The sequence below is a fragment of the Populus trichocarpa genome, chromosome 3 (assembly GCF_000002775.5).
Source record: "Populus trichocarpa isolate Nisqually-1 chromosome 3, P.trichocarpa_v4.1, whole genome shotgun sequence".
In the NCBI taxonomy this organism is placed as follows: Eukaryota; Viridiplantae; Streptophyta; class Magnoliopsida; order Malpighiales; family Salicaceae; genus Populus; species Populus trichocarpa.
In genome coordinates this window covers 20384096-20396266 of record NC_037287.2, presented here as the reverse complement: position 1 = coordinate 20396266, position 12171 = coordinate 20384096, and the positions used below count along the sequence as shown (strand labels likewise).

General features: G+C 38.9%; 1 protein-coding gene and 1 pseudogene across 6 annotated transcripts; both read left to right on the top strand.

Annotated features, from left to right (window-relative positions):
- The first annotated feature begins 1910 nt into the window (after positions 1-1910).
- LOC18097207 (copper-transporting ATPase HMA4-like) lies at positions 1911-4008 on the top strand (annotated as a pseudogene).
- A 521-nt stretch (positions 4009-4529) lies between these two features.
- LOC7460202 (retrovirus-related Pol polyprotein from transposon TNT 1-94) lies at positions 4530-11873 on the top strand. Of its 6 annotated transcripts, none has more exons than XM_052451474.1 (4): positions 4530-9346; positions 9549-10034; positions 10337-11509; positions 11732-11873. In XM_052451474.1, the coding sequence occupies exon 1, from the start codon at positions 4995-4997 to the stop codon at positions 8904-8906; it is 3912 nt and encodes a 1303-aa protein (XP_052307434.1). In that variant the 5' UTR covers positions 4530-4994; the 3' UTR covers positions 8907-9346; positions 9549-10034; positions 10337-11509; positions 11732-11873. The 6 variants fall into 6 exon arrangements, with proteins under 6 accessions (XP_052307434.1, XP_052307433.1, XP_052307437.1 ...); XM_052451473.1 differs by having other exon boundaries at positions 4530-9469; XM_052451477.1 differs by having other exon boundaries at positions 4530-10034; positions 10337-10664.
- Positions 11874-12171: the final 298 nt, after the last annotated feature.

Sequence of the window (12171 nt, the reverse complement as noted above, 5' to 3'; positions counted from 1 at the left end):
ATTTATTTTTGTTGCCCTCTATTTATGTTTTATTTTGATTTTCACCTTTATTCTTTTTATTATAGTTTTTTTATATCATTTTATGTAATTGATTCTGCTTCCGGTTTCATCCTTCAACGTTTGTTTTGTTGAGAATTGAGTTTCATAATTTACCCATTTACTGTGCTTTTAATCCAATAATTCAAATCACAAATTTGAAAAGTTGATGTGGGTCAACATCTTTTTTTTTTTTGCTTATTTTCTTTTATAATTTCATCGTTTGACATTATTTTTTTAAGAACAAATCTTGTGGTTATCTTCATTTTTTTTATTGATTTATCTTAGTCTCATGACTTAACTTACGAGTTTTGCAAAAAAAATTTGAATAAAGGTTTTTTATAATTGTTTTGCATGTGTTTAGTTTTTGAAGATATTATTATGATTCATCTATGATTGTTTTTTGTTTTATACATACTGAATTTATTTTAAAAAATACTAGATATTTATTTTTAGATAATATTTCTAATATGTGTAACATTGCATGATGTTTTTCTCTTTATTTTATTCAATCATTTTATGTGTGTGATTATTTTTATTGCCATTTGATTTAATAAAAGATTAATTTTAATAAACAAATTCAATGAACACATTTGAGTAAATATCTCATGTTACGGTGCCAAATATTTTGATCTACACCTATCGTTCAATTTTTTTTAGTTAGTTTTACTTTTAGTTATTTTTAACAACTTTTTTTTGTTTATTTTAAAAAAACCTGCATATCCAAATTTTTTTTGAAAAGAAGGATGTGTGACCTGCGGCGAAGCGTGGGTCAAGTAACTAATGTGTGTATTAAATTTTTTTTGATATGTTAAGCTATTTTGGGGTGTGTGACCTGCTACAAAGCACAGGTAAAATAATTAGTGTGTGTATATATATATATTAAAATTTTTTAGGCATGTTAATTTATTTTGGGCAATTTATTTAGGACTAAACACTTTGAACCAAAGTTATGAAACCTTACATGTTCAAGATCTAAATTATGAAATGTACAGGTTAATCCAAAATAAAATCATTTCAAAACTTTTAAAAAATAATTAAAATAATAATATTTTTTTAAAATCAAACTAGATTTTCACCAAATTAGTTTTTTAAAAGCTAAGTTTAATAACAGTGCTCGAAACTTGAGAGAGTGGCTCGAAAGGTTTGGTTGTGAGCATTGTTGGCAGGGGTGCTTGGTGTCGTTTCGTTGATCTTCTACATTTTTATGTAAATGGAGAAAGAGGAGGGAGTAGAGATGATAATTTAACTTAAACGTGAATGACTTTAATTGAAATGATATTTACATGCCCTTGTCTCCCTCTCATTCTTTTGTTATTAAATAACCAAAAAAGTTTGCTAAAATCTAAAGCCCGGTTTCTCTCCTGTACACAACTCTCTGGGAATTAAATCTGCTTCAGAGGTAGTAATTGAGCTCATGTTTCTTCTCTTATTGCTGTGATTATAAACACATACATAATACATGCCCTTAGTATATACACAATAATTTAGTGTTTTCATTATAATTTATTGCTTTCCTGATTCTTCTACAAGTTAACATTCACATGAACAAGGGGAAGATGGAGTCTCCTCTTGGAAAATAAACTTGCATTTTGACATGTCTAGCTTGTATTTAGTTAATATTTTTTCGTCCCGAGATAATAACCAAACGTTATTCTAGTTCCGATATCCAAAGACGGTGTTTGAACGGTGACAATGTAAAGATTGGAAGAGCTAGAGTGGTCCTTCCTCCATGCATGTCCATTTCCAGTCTTCCCAGTTGCAAGTTGCAATAAACAGAATGGATGATGGAGATATCGAATCTACTGTCTAATTTAGTGTATTCATTGGAAGAATTATCAAATAGAAAGTGGGAAATTCATTGGGAACATAGCATGGCGTGTCATGTATCATGCTTTTCTTTCTTTTTCTGCCCCCACACAACTGTGCCCTCCCTCTTACGTGACCAAGCAAATTTTCTTTGATCACAAGTTTAGCAGAGAAAAAAGAGAATTAGCACGGAAATTACAGTAGAAGGGAGCCAAGACAAATTATTGAGATGCATTGCTGCAATTTTTTTTTGTTCATTGCAGTAGGTGGGCACATCACATATTTTTTTTTATCCGAAAGGACCTCAACGCACCTATGTCAAGGCCAAAACTTAGGATAAGTTTTGGATTGTGATTCCGGTTGTATTTTAAAGTGTTTTTATTCTGAAATGTATTAAAATGATTTTTTAAAAATTATTTTATAGTTTTCGATGGTGCTTCCCATGCTTCCTTCTTATGGGAACTGGTTAGACTACAAGATGCTCACCATTGGTAGGCTTCTGAGATGGATCCTTTGCACACCAGTGCAGCTTATTTTTGGCCAAAGGTAAATACATTAGTTCTGTTTTTCCTTTCCAAAATTTACTATTATTGGAACTGATAGGGTTATGTTTTCTTCTTTTGATTACTTTGACAGGTTTTATGTGGGAGCATTTCAAGCACTGAGAAGGAGATATGCTAATATGGATGTTCTAATTGCACTAGGCACTAATGCTGCTTATTTCTACTCTATATATACAGTGATAAAAGCATTGACTTCTGACAGATTTGAAGGGCAAGATTTCTTTGAAACTAGTGCCATGTTGATATATATCCTTTATTCTGCTAGGGAAATATCTGGAGGTTGTGGCTAAAGGAAAAACATCAGATGCTATCGCAAAGCTGATAAACCTTCCTCCTGACACAGCTTACCTGCTAATACTAGACACTGCTGGAAATGTTACTTCAGAGATGGAAATCAGTACTAAACTGATACAAAGGCATGATATAATCAAGATTTTTCCAGGGGCAAAAGCTCCTGTTGATGGGATTGTTGTTAGTGGTCAAAGTTATCTGAATGAAAGTATGATCACGGGAAAGGCAAGGCCTGTTGCTAAAGAAGCTGGTGACAAGGTATTACTCATTTGCACTGCCAGTTTCAGAAATAAAATTGTCGCAAACTAAGAACATTAAAATTTTGCCTCTCTTTCTAATGTCTTCAACAGGTTATCGGTGGGACTTTGAATGAGAATGGATATTTACTAGCCAAGGCAACTCATGTTGGATCAGACACTACACTTTCCCAAATTGTTCGAATTGTAGAAACAGCTCAGCTTGCCAGAGCACCTGCTCAGAAACTTGCTGACCAGATCTCAAAATTTTTCGTTCTTATAGTGAGTGTACTTGTGTCCTTTGAATTTTACTCTACACTTTTCTTTCATTTCCAGCAATTAATGGTTACTTACAGGATACCATTGTTTTCTTTCCATCCACAATCAGGTTGCTGCTGCTGCTGCATTTATAACATGGTTGGGATGGTTTGTCCTTGAAATTTCTGGATTTTTTCCGAAACATAGGATACCGGAAGCCATGGATGATTTGAATTTGCATTGCAGTTTGGTATTTCAGTGCTGGTGGTTGCTTGCCCATGTGCTTTAGGCCTAGCAACTCCTACAGCAATAATGGTGGCGACAGGAAAAGGTGCTTCCCAAGGTGTGCTCATCAAGGGTGGAAATGCACTTGAAAAGGCACACAAGGTATGACCATCATTTCTGGGAAAAGAAGTAGCCAGTTTCTATCCAACAAAACAAGAAAAACAAAAAATGAAACCTAATAAAAAAATAGGACTCAATTAATGTCTGAAGTTTCCCGGTTGAAAAGAATCCATTATTAAATCGTAATGTCTCTTTTGACAACCAGAAATTTAATTTTGTCTGCAGGTGACAGCAGTTGTGTTTGATAAGACTGGGACACTGACAGTTGGGAAACCTGCTGTAGTTAGTGACGTGCTGTTTTCAAGTATTTCATTAGAGGACTTCTTGTTAAGTGTGGACACAAGATGGTGGTGGTGGCAGCCATGTCAAGCATGGCTGCTGTCAAACATGGCTGCAAGGTTAGGCATGGTAGGTTGCCTAACCATTGAAAATGGTGGCTGCCATATTTGACTAAAGAAGAGTGTCTTGTTTATATATAGAGATGCTAACAGAGAGACGTAGGATGAGAAGATCAAGAGAGAAACACAGAGAGAGAGAGCTAGGGAGAGTTGAGTTGAGTAGAGAATTTTTCTCCTCCTCCTTGTTTTGTTGTTTGTATTGTTTCCAAGCTTGATTAATACAAACCAGTAGCTCCGTGGAGTAGGCAAGTTGCCGAACCACGTAAATTTGTGTGTGTTTGATTGCTAGAATGTCCCAACAACTGGTATCAGAGCTTATTCTTGACAAAGAGGGTGTTTGATCCAAACTCAAAAATCAAAGTTCTCAAAAAGTGTTTTTGAACATACCATCGTGTAGAGGACAACCGGACGAATCCACTGTTGAAAACCCGGCGAAGAACCGACGTCCTGCATGCCCGCACGCGCCCACACGCGCCCACACGCGCCCACACGCGCCGACGTCCAGACTGCCCACGCGCACCAACGCACCGTACGCGCGCCACGCTCCATCTTCGCCCGGCTTCTGCAAAACGGGTCGGGCTGACCCGCCACGTCATCACATCCGTACGGTCAGCGCCCGCGTCAACTGCCACGTCACCTGACACGTCATCATACTGAGTTTTGTTCCGATGTGTCGCAGAAGCTGATAGTCTGACACGTGGCTACATCATCACCGTTGAGGGGTTTTGATCCAGTACGACACAGGATCAATCAGTTGACATGTGGTTAAATCAGGACCACTCTTGAGTATTGATCCAGTGCGACTCAGGCCATCATCTGCTGACACGTGGCTTCATCAGAACCGCTACTGAGGTTTTGATCCGGTGCGACGCAGGCGGTACTCTGGCTGACATGCGGCTGCATCTGCACCGTCCGTTAATCCAAAACTTTGATTGCTAAAATCTGAGCCATCCGAAATCCGATTGGGGTGATCCCAGTGTCATTTCCAAGGTTTTCGGCTGTTCCGGACACATCTGTAAGGTCAGATTTGGGAAATTCGAATTGGAGAAGTAGTAAAAATGGCAGATGAAATAAAAGCAGCTGGAATTGAAAAATTTGATGGGACAGATTTTGGATATTGGAAAATGCAAATTGAAGACTATTTATATGGGAAGAAACTTCATGTTCCTCTGTTGGGGAGCAAACCAGAAAATATGCCAGAAGAAGATTGGCAAATTCTTGATAGACAGGTTTTGGGCATTATCCGGCTATCCTTGTCGAGAAGAGTAGCTCACAATGTTACAAAAGAAAGATCCACTGCAAGACTAATGGAAGCTTTGTCTGGGATGTATGAGAAGCCCTCAGCAAATAACAAAGTGCACCTGATGAAGAAGTTGTTCAACTTGAAGATGACAGAAAGCACCTCTGTGACACAACATCTCAACAACTTCAATACCATCACAAATCAATTGTCATCTGTTGAGATTGAGTTTGATGATGAGATCCGTGCACTCATTTTGCTGGCTTCACTTCCAAGCAGTTGGGAAGGTATGAGGACAGCCGTGAGCAACTCAGCTGGAAAATCCAAACTGAAATATGATGACATTCGAGACTTGATTTTAGCTGAAGAAGTGCGAAGGAAAGACTCAGGTGAATGTTCAAGTTCAGGATCAGCTCTCAACATTAACACTCGAGGGAGGAGACAGGATAGAGGCTTATCCAGAGGTAGATCCAAATCAAGATACAGAAGTAAAAGCAAGTTCGGACCCAGAAAACAGGTTGAATGTTGGAATTGTGGCAAACCTGGTCACTTCATGAGGAATTGCATAAAACCGAAAAAACCTGAAGCTGACTCTGCAAACGCTACCACAGATGAGGTGCAAGACGCTTTGATTCTTGCTGTACAAAGTCCAATTGATGATTGGATTCTTGATTCTGGTGCTTCATTCCACTGTACACCACATCATGAGATGATGCAAAACTATGTTGCTGGAGATCACGGTGTAGTCTATCTGGCCGATGGACAACCAATGAAGATTGTGGGTATAAGAGATGTGCAAATCAAGACAATGAATGGATCTACATGGATCTTGCAAAATGTAAGGCATGTTCCTGGACTAAAGAAGAAGTTGATCTCAGTCGGACAACTTGATGATAGTGGTCATTCAATTCTTTTTTCTGGAGGTATGTGGAAGGTATCAAAGGGAGCAATGGTTTTGGCTCGTGGAAAGAAAACCGGCACCCTGTATATGACCACAAGATTTGAAGACATTATTGCCTCTACTGAATCAGAAAATCAAGCACATCTATGGCACTGTAGACTCGGCCATATGAGTCAAAAGGGGATGAAGATACTTCAATCAAAGGGAAAGCTGCCAGAGCTCAAAAATGTTGATCTAGACATTTGTGAAAGTTGTGTTCTTGGAAAACAGAAGAAGCTCAGTTTCTTAAAGGTTGGCAGGACCTTAAGACCAAGAAAGCTAGAACTGGTACACACAGATTTATGGGGACCGTCTCCAGTAGCATCTCTTGGAGGTTCTCGGTATTACGTCACATTCATTGACGATTACAGCAGAAAGGTATGGGTCTACTTTCTGAAAAATAAATCTGATGTGTTTGAAACATTCAAGAAGTGGAAGGCTATGGTTGAAACTGAATCAGGCCTGAAGTTGAAATGTTTGAGATCCGATAATGGAGGAGAATACATTGATGGAGGTTTCAAAGAGTATTGTGCTGTTAATGGCATCAGAATGGAAAAGACCGTTCCAGGCACACCACAACAGAATGGCATTGCTGAACGGATGAACAGGACCATCAATGAACGAGCTAGAAGCATGAGGTTGCATTCAAGGTTACCTCAAACATTTTGGGCCGATGCAGTTCATACTGCAGTTTACTTGATCAACCGTGGACCATCAGTTCCTTTAGAGTTCAGATTGCCCGAGGAAGTATGGAGAGGAAAAGAGGTACAACTCTCTCATTTAAAGGTCTTTGGGTGTGTTTCCTATGTGCATATAGATTCTGATGCTCGCAACAAGTTAGACGCCAAATCCAAGAAATGTTTCTTCATTGGTTATGGAAATGAAGAATTTGGATTTCGGTTCTGGGATGATCAGAATAGAAAGATTATCAGAAGCAGGAACGTGATCTTCAATGAGAAAGTTCTGTACAAAGACAGATCAAGTGCAGAAACAGATAAGGCTGATTCAGATACAAGTCCACAAGGATCTGAATTCATAAGATTAGAAGGCCTTCCCGATGTTACTGAGCAGAACAACAATCAAGAGTCTTTACAAGAAAATTCAAGCACATATGTGCCCCCTGCTACACAAGAAGATGCGGAGCAAATTGAACCAGCTGTTCGCAGGTCTTCAAGGACGATAAAGCCCCCGCAACGGTTCACACTTTTACTGAATTACATTTTATTGACAGATGGTGGTGAACCGCTAACTTATGAAGAATCCTTACAAGATGGAAACTCAAGCAAGTGGGAGTTGGCCATGAAGGATGAGATGAGTTCGTTGCTGAAGAACAAGACTTGGGAGCTAACCACACTGCCTGAAGGAAAGAAGGCTTTACAAACCAAGTGGGTTTACAGAGTGAAGACTGAGCATGACGGAAGTAAACGGTTCAAGGCAAGACTTGTTGTCAAAGGGTTTCAACAAAAGAAAGGCATTGACTACTCTGAGATATTTTCTCCAGTTGTGAAGCTCACAACAATCAGAGTTGTTCTGGGGATAGTAGCAGCAGAGAATTTACATCTTGAGCAATTAGATGTAAAAACAGCCTTTCTTCATGGAGAATTGGAGGAAGACATTTACATGCAACAACCAGAGGGGTTTGAAATACAAGGAAAGGAGAACCAAGTCTGCAAGCTAAAGAAAAGCCTATACGGTTTGAAGCAAGCTCCAAGACAGTGGTACAAGAAGTTTGACAACTTCATGTGCAGTTCCGGGTATACAAGATGCCAAGCTGATCATTGTTGCTATGTCAAACATTTTGACAACTCTTACATCATTCTACTATTATATGTAGATGATATGTTGATTGCAGGATCCAGCATTGAGGAGATTGATAAATTGAAACAACAGTTGTCAAAACAGTTTGAAATGAAGGATCTGGGAGCTGCTAAACAAATACTTGGCATGAGAATCTTCAGAGATAAAGACAAAGGCGTACTAAAGCTTTCACAAACAGAGTATGTCAAGAAGGTTCTCAGCAGGTTTAGTATGGATAATACTAAACCAGTAAGTACACCACTGGGGAATCATTTCAAGCTCAGCAAAGACCAGTCACCAAAAACTGAGCTAGAAAGTGGATACATGGATAAGATTCCATACGCCTCAGCTATCGGCTCTTTGATGTATGCTATGGTCTGTACCAGACCAGACATTGCCCATGCAGTGGGAGTTGTAAGCCGATATATGAGCAATCCTGGAAAGCAGCATTGGGAGGCGGTTAAATGGATCATGAGGTACTTAAAAGGGTCATCAGAAACATGTCTCACCTTCACAGCTGGTGGTTTGAAACTTGAAGGTTTTGTAGACGCTGATTTAGCAAGAGATGTTGATAGCCGAAAGAGCACTACAGGATATGTATATACTCTAGGAGGTACTGCTATTTCCTGGAGTTCTACCTTACAAAAGATCGTCGCTCTTTCAACAATAGAAGCTGAATATGTTGCAGTCTCAGAATCTGCAAAAGAGATCGTATGGTTGCAGAGTTTTCTGAAAGAATTGGGCAAGATGAATGAAAAGGGTACTTTGTATAGCGATAGTCAGAGTGCAATCTTCCTTGCCAAGAATCCAGCATTTCACTCAAGGACGAAGCATATTCAGATCAAATATCACTTCATCCGACAATTGCTAGACGAGGAGCAACTGATGCTAGAAAAGATCTGCGGAAGCAAGAATCCAGCTGACATGTTAACCAAAGGAGTTACTCTTGATAAACTGAAGCTGTGTAAAGCTTCAGTTGGTCTCAGAAATTAAAAGACAGATCTAGCACCATTTGTGTCCAAGTGGGAGATTGTTAAGTGTGGACACAAGATGGTGGTGGTGGCAGCCATGTCAAGCATGGCTGCTGTCAAACATGGCTGCAAGGTTAGGCATGGTAGGTTGCCTAACCATTGAAAATGGTGGCTGCCATATTTGACTAAAGAAGAGTGTCTTGTTTATATATAGAGATGCTAACAGAGAGACGTAGGATGAGAAGATCAAGAGAGAAACACAGAGAGAGAGAGCTAGGGAGAGTTGAGTTGAGTAGAGAATTTTTCTCCTCCTCCTTGTTTTGTTGTTTGTATTGTTTCCAAGCTTGATTAATACAAACCAGTAGCTCCGTGGAGTAGGCAAGTTGCCGAACCACGTAAATTTGTGTGTGTTTGATTGCTAGAATGTCCCAACACTTCTGTGATGCAGTCATTTCTGTAGAGGTGAGTGCCTATGTTCTCCATGCCATTTTTTATAGGAGAAGAAGTTACGGACTTTGACGCAACTTGAAAGAGGTTTTGATGCCAGTACACAGGGACTTGGCAAAAGTTATGAAAATTTTACAAGTAAAATTGACTCTCAAATCTCGAATTATTTTGTAACATGATGAAAGAGGAAGTTGACTTCTATCCCTTGATTACACAGGCAAATAGTGAACATCCATTAGCAAAGGCTGTGGTGGAGCATGCCAAGTGGCTGTGGCAGAAGCATGGTTCATCAAGAGAACAGGTCACAGAGGTCAGGGACTTTGAGGTGCATCCTGGAACTGGGGTGAGTGGAAAAGTTGGTGACAGAAGGGTTTTGGTTGGGAACAAGAGGCTCATGAATGCTTTCAATGTATCTGTTGGTTATGAAGTTGAGAGCTATATCTCTGAAAATTAGCAATTTGCTAGAACATCTATACTAGTCGCCATTGATGGAAAGGTTGCTGGAGCTTTCTCTGTGACTGATGTGATGAGACCAGAAGCTCAGCTTGCTGCGTCTTTTCTCCGCTCACTGGGCATCTCAAGCATCATGACCAAAGGTGACAACTGGGCTGCAGCCACAGCCATTGCGAAGGAGGTTGGAATTGAGGATGTGTATGCCGAAATAGATCCCGTCGGAAAAGCTGCAAAGATCAAAGAGTTACAGGTAACTTTATTTTGAAACAAACACTCACTGTAGACAATCTGATGCCAATGAATTTTGAAGCTCCGAGTCATTCTATCTTCAGTATCCATTTAGTAGTAAGATGATAGTTTGGCCTGGAAAAGGGAATGAGGCACAAACTAATCTGAGGAGAACTCGAAAGAGCTTTTGTCGATTACATGTTTACCTAAGTAGAGTTCTCATAACATCACAAATTTCACATCAACTATCCTGTCACCCCAATGCAAATTTTGCATGGAGAAATTAAATTCTGACTTGAATTTTCTGATTGAAACTGTAAGCAGATGAAAGGGATGAACGTTGCAATGGTCGGAGACGGAATAAATGACTCGCCAGCCCTGCTTGTAGCTGATGTTGGGATGGAAATTGGTGCTGGGACAGATGTGGCTATAGAAGCAGCTGATATAGCTCTCATCAGAAGCAACTTGGAAGATGTAGTTTCAGCCATTGATCTATCCCGAAAGACCATCTCCCGAATTAGGATTAACTATTTCTGGGCACTTGGCTACAACAGGATTAGCTTGCCTATTGCTGCTGGCATTCTGTACCCTTTCACTGGAATTCGGTTACCTCCTTGGCTTGCTGGTGCTTGCATGGCTGCTTCATCTCTTAGTACGGTTTGTTCCTCTCTTTTGTAGCAGTCTTATATATGTAAAGCCTCTTCATATAGAGCACTGTAAAAGCACTAGCTAGAAGGCCACCTAGGAGCTTCAAATGTACAAAAAATGTTGACAGGCTAGCTTAGAGCTGGACTCATGACTTCTGTCGTTAATTACTTCTTTCTTCAGCTGATACACTGTAATTTACTTCATATAAAACAAAGTGAATACCTTTAGTTGCATGTTAAGATTGACACAAGTCTTTTCTCTTTGTAGTTCTAAACTAATGCACCGTTTGGCAACGCAATGCAACACATAAAAAGAATCATTTTTGATGTTTTTGCTAGCGTAATGCAGTGCACCGCGTTGCCAAACTGGCACTAACAAAACAGGGTTCAAGCGTTGGTTGCAGAAAAGGCATGAAACAAGTTTAGAGTTGAGGAGGCTTGATTAGATTATGTCCTCTTCAATCATTACTTAAGTTATTGAAGAACACCAAGTTAATAATGCCTCATTCTTCAATTAATTTTCCAAATGGAAACAGACTGAAATGAGAAGATTGAAAAGCTTTTCAAACTCGAAAGGGTGATTGAGACAAAAACAAGTTTTAGAGCTAATTTAAGAAGAATTTAAATTCAGGGGGCAAATTGAAATTTACCCTTATACAAAACGTTTGATTATCAGGAAATTAATATCATCCCTTGCCTGTGGCAAACACCCTTTTCACCGAAAACATCTCAACACGTGGCATATCTAATCATATTTTTTCTCAAAACCCTCTTTCTCTACCTAAAACCTTTCTATTCAAAGCTCTCTCTCTTTCCCACAGTGACAAGCTCCATGTGGATCACTAAAAAGGTTAGCTTGTGAAAAGAACAACCCCTTTTTTAACATGTTATATAGTACAGTTTCATTTGTACTGTGTTTTTTGTTTTAGTTCATCAAAAAATGATCCACTTTTTATCAATTTATTAAGGAAAGTTTCAACCTTTATTTATTGGAATAAAAAAGATTGGATCTTGTTGGGTTGTTTAGTTGATTTTGATTAAAACGTTTCTCTTTTTTTTGGTACATTTGCAGATTTAGAAATTATGGGTTTTTTTTATAAATATTGGAGATTAAGCCTGTAGGGTGATTTTTGATGATTGGTGATTAATCCAATGTGGATTAGGTTGGTGGTGAACCTTCTTTTTTTGGCTGGTGAGAAAATGAAGGAAAATGGGATTTTTCGGGGTTTTGTTTTCTTTGGCTGTTAAGTTTTTGATAATGGAAACTTGGTTTAGATGATCCAAGTGGTTATTAGTGGAATGAATGATTTCTTAAGCATTGAAATATATGGAATTTGAGATTGTGGTTCATTTTCTGTTACTGAATTTGCTGAGCCATTGAAGAGAACATCAGGATTTTGGAATTCAGGAATAAGTGTGTTGACATGGATAATTCGGGTTTGAGGGGTCGTTTTTTGTCTGATTCAAGTGGTGGTTTGTTAGACCTCGAGTCACCGATTCATAGACACCAAC

Bases quoted from the DNA above. Each gene is read 5' to 3' on its own strand.
- LOC7460202 (XM_052451474.1), top strand. From the start codon at position 4,995: ATGGCAGATGAAATAAAAGCAGCTGGAATTGAAAAATTTGATGGGACA.